The following is a 20,088-nucleotide window of genomic DNA, read 5'->3' on the forward strand; positions in this document are numbered from 1 at the left end:
AGTAGCACATGACTTGAGTATTTTAAGAAATACCCAGTAAGTGACCCCTTATCTAGATTAGATGCAAGCATATACAACATGAGTGAGACCTACCATATCAGTCTATATTCCTACGCTAGCGATCCTAAGTGGGTAATTGGATGTGTATTTACAATTCTACATACGGTCCACCCGTGCAGTATGGACCCACCAATTGGTTCGCACACCTCCTGGGCCCCTTTCTTGTCGAGCGAGCATTATCTGGTAGCTATTGATGCCGGACACCCATTAGAAGTAGCGATCGTCGTAGTAGCATTATGGTAAGTATAATGATCATTCCTTGCTTTGTAAGGTACACGCCCATACTATCGTAAAAGGAGATGGGGTATCCCCCAATGCATGAACACACAATGATGCAGAGGTCCCAACATTTTTTCTTTCAATATGTGTATAACAATCCCTCTAGCGTTTTCCTTTATATCATAACTTCCATGCGTATATTGGGGTTGTGCATTATGTCAATTCGTCATATTGGATGTCCATCATATTATATATTATTGATGTCGAACATATGTCATATAATAAACTTATCATGTCTTCTAATGTATGAAATCATATCATGCACATATCATATCATATATAATAACATTCACATATAATAACATGAGTATGTCTTCAAAGATATCCTATCTTAACGTATCATATCGTAAACATATCATTTCATCACATACAACACAACATTAACATGACATAATATACATATATCATTTCATATACGAGCATATGACACGTGTGAAACCACGGACAGGTGTCATCATACAACATACAATTATAACCAAACCAATAGTAAGGCCAATTACTTGGTTGGCTATAGCCGACATTTTCCTACATTGCAGTACATTAGCTTTTCGTCCCTTGAAATTACTCCAAGTATTGCTGGTTGTTGTTTCCTATTAGAACCTCCATCTCGTTTCGTTACTAACTCAAATTTCTTAACTCAATTTAATTTAAATCGAGAATTGAAACTTATACTGACCTTAATTGCCTTAAATAAGGTGCATTTAACTTTGGGATGGTCGTAACAGTGGAATTTTGGCAAAATACCCTTTATCAAAGGAGGGAGTAATTTTTGAGTCATGAAGCCGAGACGAGCCGACTAAGTCGTTAAGTCGAAGGGATTTCTGACTGTAGGTGCGACACGTGGAATAACGAGGTGCTGACGCATGTGCAGGTCAAGACGAGTCGAGATGTAGGTCGATCGATGCGCAGGTTGCAGGTCTTGAGGCTGGGCTGGACTTGTTGCAGGTGGGCTGATGGAGCAGTCTCGGGTAGTGGTTGTAGGGCTATAGATGCGGGAACTAGACCGAGGGCAGAATGGTTAGGTATTGGGTTATCGGTTGGGTACCCGATCCAGATCTGAATTTGTTGCATCTTGTCTTCCCTTCCCGACTCTGCACAAATTTTTACCTTTAAATTTCTCTCATCTCGAGCATCTCCAACGACGTTCTCCATCGTTCTTCCGCCCAAATCTTGGCTATCCTACACCTTTAGTTGCTTTGCTTCACGGTGGAGACATTGGTACCTTAATATATCATGAAAACAGAGAGGTACAAGATTATTATTCCTTTATGTACACGTGTGCTTGATGGTCATTGATTCTTATTGTCGGTGGCGTACAGATAGCCTAAAAATCGTATGAAGGATGATTTACTTACCCTCTATGTACACGTGCTTGATGGTAATTGATTCTTATGCTAGGAATAGCCGTCTATCGAACATTCGATTGATTTATAGTGTCATTGGCATGCCCAATGAAAAACACAGCCCCTTTTCCGGTTTCCTCTTGTTCTCTCTCTATTACTAACTCTTTTCTCGTACAGGAGCACTTCATGAGGGTGGCTGAAGATCATGAAGTTGTTTGGCGTGCGTGGGGGTCAAGGGAGAGTGTGTCCAAGAGGGGTGTGAGAATTCCAACACCTCGCCAGAACCTTTTCCACAAGACCAAGCAATTTTTTTTTTTTTTTTTTTTTTTTTCTTCCTGCGGTCATTACATTATATACACTTAGAAAAAGAATTTCGTCCTTGAAAGTCTCGAATTCTTGCATTAACTCGAGGTACTTTTCCCTTATCTCATCCTCCCGCTCACATGTGGAAATACCCAAGCCATGATTCTTACTAGTTTTTCTTCATAAATCAGGTCTTCGTCAATCTAAAGAGGTTTGTAGTCTATCACGTGGGTAGGGTCCGTCATGTATTTACTAAACATGGACACATGGAATACATCGCGTATGCTTGAGAGAGAGGGTGGTAGGGCTAGCTTATATGCTATCAGACCGATTCATTCTAGGATTTCGAAAGGTCTGATAAAATGAGGCTTAGCTTGCCCTTACGTCTAAACCTTAGAGCATCCTTCATAAGAGCCACTCTCAAGAATACTATGTCCCCTACCTCAAATTCTAAGTTCCTGCACCTTACATCCGCAAAGCTTTTTTGCCTTCTTTGTGCGGTGCGCATCCTTGCTCTGATTTTCTGTATAGTCTCGTTAGTAATGCGGACCAACTCAAGTCCCACTAATTCTCTTTTGCCTACATCATCCCAGCATAGCGGGGATATGCACCGTTTTCCATTTAATGCTTCGAACGTTACCATTCCGATACTTGTTTGGAAGCTATTCTTGTACGAGAATTCCATCAGATGTAGCTTGGTGTCCCAACTTCTAGTGAAGTCCATTGCGCTTGCTTGTAGCATGTCTTCTAAAATTTGATTCAAATTCTCCATTTGACCCTCCATTTGCGGAAGGCTGTGCTAAGGTCGAGGCAAGTACCCAACGCTTTTTGAATTCTTCGTCAAAATGCCAACGTAAAGTGTTTGTCCCAGTTCGACACTGTTGACATTGGAACTCCATGCAACCTCATGATTTCCTTCACATATAGTTGAGCCCAGTTATCTACTATATATGTCGCCTTGCCCGATAGGAAGTGTGTCGACTTTGTCAATCTCTCGAGGATTATCCAGATTACTGAATAGCCTTTCACTGTCCAGAGTAAGCCCACTATTAAGTCCTTTTCTCACTTCCACTCCGTTATACTTAGAGGTTGCAGTAATCCTATCATTTTCTGTCTTGGAGCTTTTACCTGTTGGCACACCAAACACTTACGAATTTCGCTATGTCCTTTTTCATACTTTGCCACTAGAAGTGTTGTTTTAGGTCTTGGCACATCTTGGTGCCGCCTGGATGTCTAGAGAATAGTGAGTTGTGTGCTTCAGTTAGTATTTCATTCCTTAGTTCTCCCACCGCTGGGACACATAGTCGTCCTTGGCATAGTAGTCTACCATCTGAGACTTGGAAAAACTATCCACTGGTCCCGCTGTGAGCTGACTTAATATCTTATTTAGGTTGGGATCCTCTTGTTGGAAGTTGATAATCCTTTGTTTAAGTGTGAATTGCATGGTGAATCGAGCCATGTGTGCTATAACTCCGTCAGTTCACTCAAAATCCGCTTGTACTTGTGACTCCCTAGTGATAAGGGTCAAAAAGTGTGCCAAATAAAATCCGCTTGTACTTGGGATCCTCTTGTTGGAAGTTGATAATCCTTTGTTTAAGTGTGAATTGCATGGTGAATCGAGCCATGTGTGCTATAACTTCGTCAGTTCACTCAAAATCCTCTTGTTCGAAAGGTTGTCTTTGGTACATCCCCTTCCTTGATCTTAATCTTGCCATAGCCTGATGGAAGGTCTATCTTGAAAAATACCGTTGTGTCTTGGAGCTGATCGAATAAATCCTCGATGCGAGGGAATGGGTACTTGTTATTTACTGTTATCTTATTTAGCTCCATGTTGTCAATACATAGGCACATCGAGCCGTCCTTTTTCATAAACAACAGCACAAAGGGATACACTAGGTCGGATGAAGCCCTTATCCATTAGGTCTTGTAGGTTTACTTTAAGTTCCTTTAATTCTGTTGGGGCCATCGGTACAGTGCTTTAGAGATGGGAACAGTTCCTGGTTTGAGATCTATCCTAAAGTCTATGGTTCGGGAAGGAGAAACTCCTAGTAAATCCTTAGGGAAGACATTCGGGAATTCGTTCATTATTGGTATTGTATCCATCGCCTTCTCTTTTCCTTTTATGTCTACTGCACAAGCTAGTATAGCCCATACTCTTTGTTGTACAAGTCTTTTAGCTTTGATCATCGACACTATTTTTGGGGTGACTCATATGTAGGTACAGATTCCCTTAAACTTAAAGTATGGTCTGGTTGGTAGCGGAAATACTACCTCCTTCTTATGGCAATCTATACTGGCATAGTTCTCGGCTAACCAATCCATTCCTAATATGACGTCGAAGTCCATCATACGTACTATTTTCAAGTCTACGCTTATGGTTCGTCTAGCTACTATTACTTGCCAATCTTTTATCCTATTCTCATTTACTACATCTACTCCCACTGAGGTACTAACAGATAACACATGCAATAAGGGTTCTACTACGAACCTTGCTTGACTAACAAATAGCATGAATATAAAGAAATGCATAGAACCATTAACAAATAATGTTAATGTGTAATGTCCCAGTATAGATAGTGTACTTGTCACCACGGTGTTAGATGTTCCAGCATCCATACTGGTGGATGCATATGCTTTTGCCTACGAGCAGGTCTACACAGTTCGCTCGCCACTACCTGAACCTCTAGGTGGCTTAACTGTATTCTCGATATCTTTCTTGGTGCAGTATTTGGCCATGTGGCCCTCACGACCGCATCTGAAACATGTCCTAGATCCGGCCATACATTTACCCCAATGTTGTTTTTCGCATTCGCGACATAGTGGTTTCTCATGGATCCTCTCTAGGTCTCTGGGATAAACATCTACATATCTGGCAGGGTGTCTGTCAGCATATTGAGATCTTCGTGCTGGTGGTTGATGGTCTGTCTCCCTTGGTTCATACGGTCGCTTCCTTCTGATAGTGACCATTAATTCCTGATGCCTTTCCTCTTTAGGTTTTTCCAAGGCTTTGGCCGTTCTAAGCGCCTCCTCATAAGTCTTCGGGTCTTTAGCTTCCACCATGCAGCCAATCTCTGAGTCTAGACCCATGAAAAACTTCTCTATCATTTTTTGTTCTGTGTCTACCAGGGAAGGTGCAAATCTCTTCAGCCTCATGAATTCCCGAGCATATATGTCTACGGAATGTCCACCTTGTGTTAGGTGGTTGAACTCTTGTTGTTTTTTAAGCCGGGCTACCTTGGGGTAGAACTCTTTCAGGAATGCCTCCTTAAATCGTGGCCATGTTATGATTCCCCCATCTTGATTGAGATTATCCTTGTTGTCCATCCACCATAATTCCGCATCCTTTTTCAGCATGAATGATGCGTAAAACACCTTCTGATCATCCGGGCATTCCATTAGTAGGAATATTGTCTCCATATTCAAAATCCACATATGAGCTTCAGTGGGGTCTCTCTCGGTTTCACTTAATGTGCGCGGGTCATATCGCTTGAAATCCCTAAAATATCTCGCGCCACTGGTAGATTGCGAGCTGTTTGCTTGCTGAGTGGCTACCATGGTGTGCATCATAGCTTGGAATGACTCCCACATCAGGCTCGTAGTGGGATCGATTCTAGTTGTTGGAGTTGGCATAGGTTGGGATGGCACAACTTGAGGCGCCCTGCTGCATCTTTCCTAGTAATTGAACCTTCTTGATGTGAGCTCTCTTCACCCCCACCTCTTCCTCTACCTCTAATAGGGCATTGTCTCCTTCTTCGTCTTCCCTAAAAATGAAGATAATTTTTCTTAAGTGTATAGCTCACTAACATAACAATATTATATCCCACACGATTATAATCATGCAACATAGCAAGCATATAATTATGACACTAAATTAACCATCATGTTGCAATCAATGATATAATTATAGCTCATCAATTTCAATGCTACATTACATTTAATATTAAGTGTCAATCACAATAAATTCTTTTTAAAAGATTTCTTTTTCTTATCTTATGCATGACGGACCTGACGTTGACGGGGCATCGACAGTTGGACCATGGAACATATCAAGCCTACTTCATGGGCTAGTCTACAAGATCTATTACCTAGAGTTCTGGTACCAACTGTGACAACCCTAGATTTTTACTTAACCTAAAGTTGCTAATATATACATATCATAAACATTTTATGGGAAAATACTTCATTCAAAACTTTATCATAAAAACATAGTCTCGATCTTACATGTTTTCTAGGAGGCCTTCAAATAAAATAATAAAAATTAAAAATAACATGAAGTAAAAATGCCCTATACTAACTTATATCCTACTAAATGGAAATGCAAACTAACCTATTCTAACCTGTAGCCTACTAAATTCAAATTGAAAACTACCTTATGCATGTGCCACGATCTCCTTGGTTGTGATGTCACCGTCAGTCGTATAGGGGAGCCTTGCATTCACTTGAAAAAAAATAAGAGTAGCACATGGTTTGAGTATTTTAAGAAATGCTCAATAAGTGATCCCCCTATCGAGGTTAGATGCAAGCGCATACAATCATGAGTGAGACCTATCATATCAGTATATATTCCTATGGTGACTATCCTAAGCGGGTAATTGGATGTGTATTTACTATTATAGACACAGTCCACACATGGAGTATGGACCCACCAGTCGATTCGCACACCTTCTGGGCCCCTGTCTTGTCAGGCGAGCATTCTCTATTAGTTCTTGATGCCAAGCATTCGTTAGGAATAGCGATCACCGTAGCAGCATTATGGTAAATATAATGATCGTTTTTCTCCTTCTTAACGTACGAGTCTGTACCATCGTAAAAGGAGAAGAGGTATCTCTCAATGCATGAACACACAATGATGCATGAGGTCCCAACATTTTTTCTTTAATTATCATATATAACAACCCCTCTAGCGTTGTGCATTAGATCAATTCATCATATTGCATGTCAATCATATCATATATCATTGATGTCGAACATATGTCATATAATAAACTTATCATGTCATCTAACGTATGAAATCATATCATGCACATATCATATCATATCATATATCATAACATTCACATATCATAACACAAGCATGCCTTCAAACATATCCTATCTTAACATATCATATCGTAAACATATCATTTCATTACATACAACACAACATTAACATATCATAATGTACATATATCATTTCATAACCATTCAAATATACGAACATATGAAACATGCGAAGCCACGGGCATGTGTCATCATACAACATACAATTATAATCAAACTGATAGTAAGGCCACCTACTTGGTTGGCCTTAGCCGGTGTTTCCCTAAATTCGAGTACGTTCTCTTTTCATTCCTCGAAATATCTCCAAGTATCACCAGTTGTTGTTTCTCATAAAACGTCCATCTAGTTTCATTAGTAACTCAAATTTCTTAACTAAATTTAACTTAAATCGAGAAATTAAACCTTATATTGACCTTAATTTCCTTAAACAATGTCAATTTCAGTTTTGGGATGGTCGAAACGGTGAAAATTTGGCAAAATACCCTTTACCAAGTCGAGAAAGTGAATTTTGAGCTGCGGAGTCGAGCCGACTGAGCCGTGTAAGCTGAAGGGATTTCTAGCTGTAGATGTGACACATGGCACAACGAGGCACTGACACGTGTGCAGGTTGAGTCGGGTCAAGGCGCGAGTTGTTGCAGGAGCGCGGGTCGAGGGCCGTGAGGCTGGGCTAGACTTGCTACAGGTGGGCTGATGTGGTGGTCTCGGGTAGTGGGTGTTGGGCTATAGACATGGGCATTGAACTAAGGGCAGTAGGCTTAGGTAATGGGTTATCAATGGGGTACCTAATCCAAATTCGAATCCATCGGATCTCTTCTTCCCTACCCAACTCTACATAAATTTTTCCCTTCGACTTTCTCTCTCCTTGCAAGCGTTCTCTTGTTCTTCCACCCAGAACTCAACTATCCTACACCTCTGGTTGTTTTGCTTCACAGTGAAGATGTTGGTGTTGGATAATGAAAGTCCCACATCGGCTAATTTAGGGAATGATCATGGGTTTATAATCAAGGAATACTATCTCCATTGGTATGAGGTCTTTTGAGAAAGCCCAAAGCAAAGCCATGAGAGCTTATGCTCAAAATGGACAATATCATACCATTGTGGAGAGTCGAGATGCTCTGATACCATGTTAGAAATCCCGACTCTCCACAATGGTTGATATTGTCCACTTTGAGCATAAGCTCTCATGGCTTTGCTTTGAGCTTCCCCAAAAGACCTAATACCAATAGAGATAGTATTCTTTGATTATAAACTCATGACCATTCCCTAAATTAACCGATGTGGACACGTTCATCCAACACACCTCCCCTTAATCGAGGCTCGGCTCCTTTGGAGTCTTAGTCATTTTTTACTGCCTTCGAGGAGGCTTAACTTCTTTTTCTTTTTGGAGTCCTTTGTTCGACATTCGAGGATTTGTCGATCTATTGGCACGACTAAGTTTAGGGCATGGCTCTGATACCACTTGTTACAATCGCACTCTTGATGGCAGCGGACTTGCGATTGTGCGGCTCTCACTTTCCAACGACAAGTGAGCTAAGCCAATTTGTTCTTACATCGCCTACGGCCAAGTGACGTATGCTTGAGCCTCTGGCCTCGATTTAAGAAGAAAATTTTAGAAAACGAAGACAGAGAGAGATTTTTTGAAAGAGAGATTTTTGAAAGAGACGTTATATAAGCAAGCAAGAGAGTAACAACAACGGCTCACAGTATATAACCTTGGGTAGGCAAGGTTCGAGATGCACGCGGACTAGACTTTCTCGTGGGATATGAAAAAGCAGAAGCCATTGAAGACTCTATTCCCAATTCTCGTTCTGATCACGCAGAATTGTTTGATCCCACATGGCTAGGGCACCGACGACCGCAGCCGGAGCATTAACGTCGTCCTCCCCTTCCCTCACAACCACCGTCGTCTTGGCCAACAGATCCTCTTCCTCCCACTCCCAGCCACCCGAAACCCTAGTTCTCCATCTCAATTGGAAGAAGAAGAAGGTCTTGTGGAAGGAAGGCACTGTCGAGAACAAGTTCATGCAGAAGAAGAGCTCCAAGAAGTGCTGTATATTCCACAAGCAGAAGCCCGCGGTGGATCTTGGGCATTACACATGGTATTAGAGCCATGCCCTAAACTTAGTCGTGCCAATAGATTGGTAAATCCTCAAATGTCAAACAAAGGACTCCAAAAGAAAATGAGTCAAGCCTCCTCGAAGGCATAGTAAAAAATGACTAAGACTCCAAAGGAGTCGAGCCTCGATTAATGGGAGGCATACTTTGTTCAAGGGGAGGTGTTGGATAATAAAAGTCCCACATCGGCTAATTTGGAGAATGATCATGGGTTTATAATAAAGGAATACTATCTCCATTGGTATGGGGCCTTTTGGGGAAGCCCAAAGCAAAGCCATGAGAGCTTATGCTCAAAGTGGACAATATCATACCATTATGGAGAGTCGAGATTTCTAACAGTTGGTACCTTAATATATCCTGAAAACGAAGAGCCTTCCTTGACGGTGGTGTACAGACAGCCCAACAGATCCTCTTCCTCCCACTCCCAGCCACCCGAAACCCTAGTTCTCCGTCTCAATTGGAAGAAGAAGAAGGTCTTGTGGAAGGAAGGCACTGTCGAGAACAAGTTCATGCAGAAGAAGAGCTCCAAGAAGTGCTGTATATTCCACAAGCAGAAGCCCGCGGTGGATCTTGGGCATTACACATGGTATTAGAGCCATGCCCTAAACTTAGTCGTGCCAATAGATTGGTAAATCCTCAAATGTCAAACAAAGGACTCCAAAAGAAAATGAGTCAAGCCTCCTCGAAGGCATAGTAAAAAATGACTAAGACTCCAAAGGAGTCGAGCCTCGATTAATGGGAGGCATACTTTGTTCAAGGGGAGGTGTTGGATAATAAAAGTCCCACATCGGCTAATTTGGAGAATGATCATGGGTTTATAATAAAGGAATACTATCTCCATTGGTATGGGGCCTTTTGGGGAAGCCCAAAGCAAAGCCATGAGAGCTTATGCTCAAAGTGGACAATATCATACCATTATGGAGAGTCGAGATTTCTAACAGTTGGTACCTTAATATATCCTGAAAACGAAGAGCCTTCCTTGACGGTGGTGTACAGACAGCCCAACAATTGTATGAAGGATGATTTACTTACTCTCTATGTACACGTGCTTGAAGATCATCCATTCTTATGCTGGGGAATAGCCCTCTATCGAATGTTCGATTGATTTACAGTGTCACTAGCATGCTTATCGAATAACAAAACCTCCTTTTCGATTTTCCCTTGTTCTCTCTGTTACTAACTCTTTTCTCGTGCACGAGTGTTTCCAGTGGATGGCAAAAGATTGTGAAGTTGTTTGGTGTGCGTGGGGTTAAGGGAGTGTGTGTTCGAGAGGGGTGCAAGAATTCCGATGACCAAGCAATTTTTTTTCTTCTGCGGTCATTACATATTAGATACAAAATTTAAAATTCATGGATATGTTAGAGACAGTTTCTTAACTTAAGATTGTGAGTTAAGCCTATTCGTTCTTGCGTCGCCTATGGCCAAGCGACGTATACTCGAGCCTCTGGCCCCAGTTTAAGAAGAAAGTTTTAGAAAACGGGGGCAGAGAGATTTCGAAAGAGAGTTTTGAAAGCAAGATTTTAGAAATTGGAGATAGTGTTATATGGGAATGTAAGCAAAAAGGCAACAACAACGACTTACTGCATATAACTATTGGGTAGGAAGAAGTTGACAACTAGTCATATCCCCTATAGTACATTTTGAGACATTTTGGCCCTTGCAGGTGTGGACACGATGTTGATGAACGGTCATACACCCTCATACTGACCCAATAATGGAATGGTAAAGCCCTATCTAGGATGAAAGCATGTAAAATGGATTTGGAACGGGCATGCAATCGTGGACAACACGTCTTGGACAAGCAAGACCGAGATATCTGTCATGTGGCCATTGACAACACGCCTTGGACATGCATGACCGTGACATCCTCCCCCACTCAATTGGTTGACGTTCCTATCAACCGACTCGAACAAGCAAGACTAGAAATTTAACCTAACCAAGATTAACTTGTAAATTTATGATCTATTAAAGGCTAAACCTAAACTTGTAATTTAAACTACTACTAATAATAATAATAATACAACATATCCACCTGATGCAATTTTTCTACCATTATATGGTATCTTTATGTTTTAAAATAATGTTAATTAAAATGGGCAAATATATATACCTAGTTATATCAATTAAAATTCATAACGAGTAATGGTATCAATTTAACCTCTAATAAATGAATTAATTTAGACCCTACATAAAAAAAATTTATTTTTAAACCATGCACCACTAACAAAAGGTTTAAAATGCTTCAATTTATGAAAATCTAGGTTTAAGTAAATAAAATTATTAGTCTGAATTACAATTCAAAAGCTTATAAGTAATAATTGATACTTTGAAATCATTTCGTCCTCTCTCTCCCATGTAGCTTCTTCAAAATGGTGATTATGCCACGTGACTTAACAAACACAATTTTTTGATTAGGTAGCTTCTTCGCTTTTCTAACAAAAATTTGCATAAGTTTCTCTCCCTAACTTAAAATCACTACTACATGAATGACTAACTTAGTTATGAAATGCGAAAAATTTTTAAAATTTTTTTTAAGATGATGTCATGGACTTATACGTTTATAATAAAAATTGTTAAACAATTACATGCAATTGTGTTTGGGACCTATCATAAAATATCATTTCATGGGCTTAGTCTCAACTTTCGATAGAATTGGATTTATAGTACTTATCTACACACGTCCCACGTACGTGCACATGGACCCTCACGCGAGCTCGTATACGTACCTTTTGACCTAGCCTTCGACTAGCATACACCCACACTGCCAATATACCACGGAGGGAAGGAAGCATGCATAATATTGTGGTGTATACAATATCGTATCATACTAATCATAACAGGGAAGTATCTCAATACATGTGAACATACAATATGTATAAGTCTCCATAGTTTAAAATTATAGCATGTATCTGTGATGCATACATATTTCCATTTATTTCATATCCCTACATAAGGTGGTGTGCAACATGACACCACGCTCTCATAACACGTCACATTTATCAATAGCATAACGTGTCAACATGATATTTCATGACAAGACATGTCTCATCATAACAACACATCATAACATTATAAGCACACATATTAATCACAACGTACGACACATGCAAGGGCCACAGAGCACGTGTCATTCATGCTTCTAACAATTTATCTAACCCAAACAATAGTGAAGTCACTTACCTGAGTAGCTTAAGTCGGAATCATTGAATTATACTTGGAGCTAGTCTATTCTATCCTTTGAAATTCAAGTCAACCTACAAATTTATGACAATGGATTAGAACACGTTGAGGAAGTTAATTTACTTAACGCTCACAATTAAACCACTAATTTATCTTAGAATACTTTAAATTGGTCCAACTGTGACCGCACTCATCTAAATTGCTTTTAAAAATTCCAAAATTGACTCCATAAGGGTAAAAAAATAGTAGCAATGTTTAGAAAAGAGTGGAACAGAGGTGAATAACTAAGGCGTATAATGTGGGAGTTGCGGCTGGAATCGAGTTGAGTCGAGCCAAGCTGACACTAAGGAAAAGGTGGGTCGCGACGTTAGGTTGGGTCAGGCTCATGAGTTCGAACCAATTCCTAGACTTAGGATGCATGTGGGTCACGGTCCGGGTCGGGCTGCTGGGTTGTAACGTCGTGCGTCATGGTCCAAAAGTCAAGTGGATTTGGATTAGGTCGGAGCTAGGTCTTCGGCTGATGAATGTGGGTTGCACTAATAGGGTACCCTCGGCGACTATTCTAGGTTAGTTCTCCAGACCTAATTAGTTTCAGATATGAGCCTGTGGTTCGGGTCTTCAGTTCTACCGAGGCTGAGGATCGGGTCTTTGGCTTGGATTCCGAGCTTGAGGTTTAAGTGTCTAGTCAGATTGTTAATTCCTCCTTTGCATTTTTTCTCGTTTTTTTGCTCTATTTTCGACCAATTTTTGTCCAATTTTGATCTATTCTTACCTCACAAGTTCTTGTCTCGTATATCTAATTTTTTCTCAAATATCTAATGCCAAACTTAGATAACAATTAAAAAATTTAGGATATCGGATAAATAATTTGACATTTAATCTGGTAGATTGTTTGATATCTAATTTCTATCGTTATCATTATTTCCTAGCATCAAAATCAAGAGAACAAATTGAAAATGGATTACAATATGCAGACATTTATGATATTTAAAGCATAATTCTCGTAATTCAAATCTGAACAATTGCCACAAAAATTAAGATAAGAAAAGGGTTCAAGATTAAAACTTACTCGGATGCTTTTTTTTTTCAATGGGATTCCTTCTCGAACAGATTGAAAGCTTCTAGTGTTGGGATCAACTGGAACTTCTGAGTAAAGACACGTTTTTGTTCACAATTCCCCCTTTTTTCTACGCCAAATGAGAGAATCTGAGGGTTTGAGGGAGAGATTTGTTATGGAGTTATTTTTGGAGGGAGGGCTAGGGAGAGATTTTTTTTTGCTATATTTAGTTGATAGTTTTTTTAGATGGTCCAAGTTCAAAATCTATCACATACGATGTTTGGTTGTAAGGGAGACATATTTGGAATATATTGTGAACTCTGAAAGTGTTTGTTGCAATGTCAAACATTCGCTCTAATTTCTCGAGATCAATTTTTTCTTACGTCTAAATCTAAGGGCTCCCTTCATAGATGCTATTTTCAAGAATACCTTATTGCCCGGGGTAGTGTGCATCATTGTCGTTATCTTCTGAATAACCTCATTTGTAGCTTGAACTATGTTAAAATCCAATAACTTACGCTCTCCCATTTCATCCTAACACACTGGATATACGAGCTATTATTATAAATGAATTTCATATGATGCAAGTATGTGTGCTAGCTATGTGCAAAATCTAACATATATGCAAGTAGCATGTCTTCCAGGGTTTTACTTAGATATTAGCTTACCCATTTAGTTGTGGACGAAACATCGTGCTCAACCTCAACGCCCTAGAAAGGTTATGAGGAACATGATCAGACATTATAGACATCAATATCCTATGCAATCTAATAATCTTCTTCCGGTACATTTGACCAAATTATCCATTGAATAGGTAATTTTTCATGCAAAAGGTGAGGTGACTTCGTGAATTTCAATTACTACCCATATCGTAGTATAACCCTTATAGCCAAAGCCCCGAGACAAAACCTATAGTGCTTTTGTAACCATTTGGTAATCAATGTCGATATTGCACCGACTTCTTACTCGATGCGTCTTCTACCCCCATTGGATATATTAGGGTGGTACGCATCGTAGCCTTTGATCTTTATGTCCTTAAACTTTGTAATTAATGATTTAAATTCAATAAATAATGTACCATGTATGATAAGTATGAATGAAATATCACGAATATGTGTATGTCTCATAGGAAATTTATGTTATGATAAGTAAGGAAGTATTATGTGTATCACCTTATTGAATCCTTATTTTTAAAACGGAACATCATATGTGATGTATGCCACATGAGCATGGATTACTTCTCCAGTATACGTCTAGATGCGTACACCATGATATTATACGTGCTCCCTTCTTTTTTTATTGATTTTCAGCAGCTTGAATGTGCGCTAGCTCACAATCAAGCTTAAGAGATACGTATATAAGTCCGCATAGTGGGTTGATGTGTGTGCGCGTGAAGCATGGGTAGAGAAGTATTATGCATCCAAACCTACTTGAAAAAAGAAAACTAAAACCCGAGAAACAGTCATGAAAAGTAGATCCTACCAGTCATGAAATATGTTGCTTGTGGTAGCATTTGTCAACTCAAGTGGAATCACTTGCTAAATATTTTTAAATATTCATCCTATGTCTATAACTTTTTCAAGTTAAGACAAGGTCTTGGTGTACCGATGATCCACTAGCTGAGGAGACCATAGAATTAAAGACACACATAGCCTTCAACATTTACATTATAGTTCCATGATGGGTAGTTTAGTAACATTTTCATCTTTAAATATGAACTACACTTTCTTATATTCAAATAATATTTTTACCTTATTTGCAAGGTCTATTAACATTTAAATAATATATTTTTTTTAATGTGACATGTTTTTAAATAGTTTTCTGCACGCATCAATCATAACATGCACGGAGTAACATTATTATTTTAAAAGAAAAATTATAGTCGTTATATAAATTGTGAAAAAAGTCCGTCGTAGAATAGTCTAAATTAAATCTTTAAAACCATACAAAGGAAACTAAAATGTCTAAATATTCGAGAATTAAATTGAAACAATCACAATCATAAATATCAAAGTTGTTACTATTAAATGTAGAATATGTAGAATAGATGGTACATAGTAAGATAATATAATGATTTACTTGTTTGTTATATGAATAAAAAAGAATCTATGATTTACTGGTTTGTTATCAAACCAAATCTATGATTTCATAGTTTGTTACAATGTAATCCTCATTATACAATCTATAAATACATGAGGTCGTGACCCATATAGGTCAACGTTCCATTCAACCTGACATGGTATCAGAGCCAAGGTTTATTCATTTACAATGTCTATCATATCTTCTTCCTCCTCCCCATCCACCATCTCCAACACGATCTCAACTACCATGGCATCGACCTTTGGCCCAATCCCTTTTCACCAGGCTGTCACAATCCGTCTCACAAAAAACAACTTCATCATATGGCGCGCCCAGCTCCTCCCCTACCTACGGAGTACGAAGCTTATGGGCTACCTTGATGGCACCATTGCCGCACCTTCCAAGCTAATCCCTTCCTTACCCATTGCTGGTCCTGACTTGGTCTCTAATCCAGCCTATGATCAGTGGTATGATCATGATCAACAGGTCCTTAGCGGCCTTCTCTCCTCCATGTCTGAGGAGATTCTTTACGATGTGGTTGCCGCTACTACGTCCAAGGAGGCGTGGGATACCCTGCAGCGGATATTTTCGTCGTCAACTCGTGCTCGCACTGTTCAGATCCATGTTGAGCTCGCCACGTCCAAGAAACGTGATCTATCTGCTGCAAATTATTTTCACAAGATTAAAGGGCTGGCCACCGAGCTAGCCGCCGGCTCGGCCTTGCAGGATGATGATGTGATTGCATATCTTCTTGCTGGTCTTGGCCCTGACTATGATCCCTTCGTCACCTCGATGACTACCAAAAGTGAAGCCCTCACACTTGATGATGTGTTTGCACATCTAATGACATTTGAAGCTCGCCAACTACAACCCCAGGCTGAACTTCAGTTAAACCCTGGATCTTCTACCAATTATGTTGGTCATGGTGGTCAGCAGAAGAACTATGGGCGTAGGGATCGTGGTCGTGGACGTTCTCAAGGTGGTGCGCCCTCTCGTCCTGCTGGTGATCGTCATGACCCTTCTGCTCGTCCTTCCTGCCAGATCTGCGGCAAAGTGGGGCATACTGCTATTCGCTGCTGGCATAGGATGGATGAGTCCTATCAAGATGAACCTTCTTCTACGCCTTCTCCAGCACTGACGGCTACTTCCTCTTACAAGATTGATCCAAATTGGTACAACGACATAGGCGCCAGTGATCATATCACCAGTGACCTGGATCGTCTCGCTGTGCGTGAACACTATCATGGAGGTGAACAAGTTCAAGTCGACAATGGAGCAGGTTTGCGTATTTTGCATACTGGTCATTCTTTAATTAATACTGTTGCTCGTCCTCTTGCATTGCGTAATATTTTGCATGTACCTGAAATTTCCAAACATCTCTTTCGGTTCATAAATTTTCTCTGTGGTGTGACAACATTGGTGCCACCTATTTGCCAGCCAATCCAATCTTTCATCGATGGACGAAGCATGTTGAGGTTGATTATCACTTCGTTCGTGAACGAGTATCAACTCATTTCCAAGGATCAGCTCGTCGATATCATGACAAAGCCACTGTCAGTTCCTTCTTTTAGCCGTTTAAGGCACAATCTGAACTTACATCCTCCAAATGAGGGGTGTACTTAGTAGTACATCATCCAGATGAGGGATGAGGAGTGTTAAAGGTAGAATAGATTAGTACATAGTAAGTCTATAATCTACCGATTTACTTTGTTTGTTACCATGAATCAAGCAGAATCTATGATTTCCTAATTTGTCGCAGAATCTATGATTTCCTGGTTTGTCGCAGAATCTATGATTTCCTGGTTTGTCGCAGAATCTATGATTTCCTGGTTTGTCGCAGAATCTATGATTTCCTGGTTTGTTGCAGAATCTATGATTTCCTGGTTTGTCGCAGAATCTAGGATTTCCTGGTTTGTCGCAGAATCTAGGATTTCCGGGTTTGTCGCAGAATCTAGGATTTCCGGGTTTGTCGCCGAATCTAGGATTTCCGGGTTTGTCGCCGAATCTACGATTTCCGGGTTTGTCGCCGAATCTACGATTTCCGGGTTTGTCGCCGAATCTACGATTTCCGGGTTTGTCGCCGAATCTACGATTTCCGGGTTTGTCGCCGAATCTACGATTTCCGAGTTTGTCGCCGAATCTACGATTTCTTGGTTTGTCGCCGAATCTACGATTTCCTAGTTTGTCGCCGAATCTACGATTTCCCAGTTTGTCGCCGAATCTACGATTTCTTGGCTATTTACAAACCATTTCTTAGCTTGTTCTTGACTATTTACAAACCATTTCTTGGCTTGTTACAAATCTATGATTTCCGAGTTACAATGTAATCTTCATTATACACATTTATAAATACATGAGTCCTGGCCCATAGTACCATTCAACTAGAGTTTAACTTTTTATTTTACATTTTTATCATTATTTTCAAACATCAAGGTATTCCACATCAGCAATAAGAAGTATATCAATATTTTTTTTTAAGAAGAATATCAATAATTTTTTAAGTAGTATATCAAAAAATATATATATATATATATTTGAAGTATATCAATATTTTTTTTAGAGTTGTTGGACGTATATATAAATTAATCAATTAAATTATATTAAAATTTAGGACATTTCTATTATAGGATTTTAAGGTCTAAAATTGAAATAAAAAAATATCTAAGAAGCAACTAAATGTATTATTATTACAAACTTTAATAGGAATTAAAAATACCCCTTAAAAGAATCCAGAAACACACGCGCAAGGACAGGCGCGTAAATGATTGAGCGATGAAATAAGGACAGAGAAGGAATAGATTTTGAAATGGAGGGCGTGGACTTGTGTAAATCAGAGCAGTTAAGATGCGACGCGTGTCCACTCACCAGCTGTATCCAACTCCCGTCTTAACGGCTTCACAGGAACTCCCGGTAACCAATCCCCATAACCCCCACTCCCCTCTCCCACCAACGTCCAACCTTCCACCTCCTCTTCCGGTAGCCTTCCCCTCCCTTTTAAATATCCCCCAAATCCCCAGGAAGCCCTGTATGTATGTCTTCTCCGATTCCAACCAACCGAGTTTCTTCTCCATTTTGGTTCCATGGCGAAAGAAATTGACCGAATCAAAGGCCCTTGGAGCCCCCAAGAGGACGAGGCCCTTCGGAGATTGGTCCGTATATACGGCCCACGGAACTGGTCCTTGATCAGCAAATCCATTCCCGGCCGCTCTGGAAAGTCCTGTCGGCTCCGGTGGTTCAACCAGCTCTCGCCGCAGGTCGAGCATCGAGCCTTCACCGCCGAGGAAGACGAGACGATCATTAACGCTCAAGCTCTGTACGGCAATAAATGGGCCACCATCGCCAGGCTCCTCTCCGGCCGGACTGATAACGCTATCAAAAACCACTGGAACTCAACCTTGAAACGGAAGAGCGGGGGTTGTAATACTAGTTCGCCGCCGTTGAAGAGTCCTTCTGAGTCCGATGTTAGCGATTCTAGCTTCTTCCCCGGTGTATCCTCCTCCCATGTGTACCGCCCGGTGGCTAGAAGCGGCGGCGTTGTGCCTCCCTGCGAAACGGTGTCGTCTTCAAACGATCCGCTTACATCATTGTCGTTGTCGCTTCCAGGTGCGGAGTCGTCGGAGGAAAAGTCTGTGCCGGGAATGGGTGGAGTTTGGGCGGAGGAGAGGAATAAGAAGGGATTTGAGATTGGTGGGTCGGATTTAATGGGTGTGATGCAGGAGATGATAAGGAAGGAGGTGAGAAAGTACATGGGGGGATTATTGGAACAGAGCGTCGGCGGCGGTGTTTGTGTGCAGCAAGCTGCCGCCGGTGGGTTTAGAAACTTTGTCAGCGTCAGTAAGAGTGTGTGAGGAAGTTAGTGTAAGTGAAAACAAAAATAAAGATAATTAGTGTTTTGTTTTGTGTTGTTGTTTGTGTTTATGTGGTGTGTGTGTATAGAAGGAGAGTGTTAGATTTGGGCCTGTAATGGATATGATAATGAAGATGAAAAGAAGAAGAAGAAGAAGAAGAAGGCTGTGGGTCCTTATCCACGAAGATGAGAGAGTTTCAAAAACCATTTGTAACTCGTTAACTTTTTAATCCGTTTATACTTTTCCCCTTTTAATATAACATAAATTTTGACTAACCAAATGAATGAAGCACTTTAAAAACTATACATGAATTTCAATCTATTAAACTAAGCTTTGTTCATACAAACTAAATGGATAGTTAAATTAAGCTTTTTTTTAGTTGCTCACGCCCATGACTCAAGGGAAAACTTAAGTCCTATGTATATTTTTCATTTGGTTTTGTGGCTTCGTCGGATTTTAGATGAGATTTGTTTTTGCCAACCGAACATCACTTGTGTGGATTGTGACTTTGTCGGATCTTAGATGAGGTTTGTCTTTGTCAACCAACCATCACTTGTGTGGTATGTAAGTTTGATCGACTACACACGCCGTCGCGTGTCACAATCGCACTTTTGATGGCAGCAGACTTGCGATTGTGTGACACTCACTTTCCAACGACAAGTAAGCTAAGCCAATTCGTTCTTGTGTCGCCTACGGCCAAGCGACGTATGCTCGAACCTCTAGCCTCGGTTTTAAGAGAGTTTTAGAAAACGAGGGCAGAGAGAGATTTTTGAAAGAGACGTTA

General features: G+C 40.3%; 2 protein-coding genes and 1 non-coding gene across 3 annotated transcripts; 2 read left to right on the top strand and 1 right to left on the bottom strand.

Moving 5' to 3' along the window:
• Positions 1 to 2,322: 2,322 nt before the first annotated feature.
• LOC147789055 (uncharacterized) lies at positions 2,323 to 2,769 on the bottom strand. The gene has a single exon (XM_087118486.1). It carries the CDS (start codon positions 2,767 to 2,769, stop codon positions 2,323 to 2,325), a length of 447 nt encoding a protein of 148 aa, XP_086974612.1.
• A 13,404-nt stretch (positions 2,770 to 16,173) lies between these two features.
• LOC111777923 (small nucleolar RNA Z247) lies at positions 16,174 to 16,312 on the top strand. Its single transcript, XR_002812446.2, has one exon. It is a non-coding gene; the product is annotated as a small nucleolar RNA Z247 (small nucleolar RNA).
• A 2,100-nt stretch (positions 16,313 to 18,412) lies between these two features.
• Positions 18,413 to 19,488, top strand: LOC111776933 (transcription factor MYB44-like). Its single transcript, XM_023656351.2, has one exon. It carries the CDS (start codon positions 18,537 to 18,539, stop codon positions 19,302 to 19,304), a length of 768 nt encoding a protein of 255 aa, XP_023512119.2. The 5' UTR covers positions 18,413 to 18,536; the 3' UTR covers positions 19,305 to 19,488.
• Positions 19,489 to 20,088: the final 600 nt, after the last annotated feature.

Source organism: Cucurbita pepo, chromosome 16 (assembly GCF_057944985.1).
Source record: "Cucurbita pepo subsp. pepo isolate OVF chromosome 16, ASM5794498v1, whole genome shotgun sequence".
Lineage (NCBI taxonomy): Eukaryota > Viridiplantae > Streptophyta > Magnoliopsida > Cucurbitales > Cucurbitaceae > Cucurbita > Cucurbita pepo.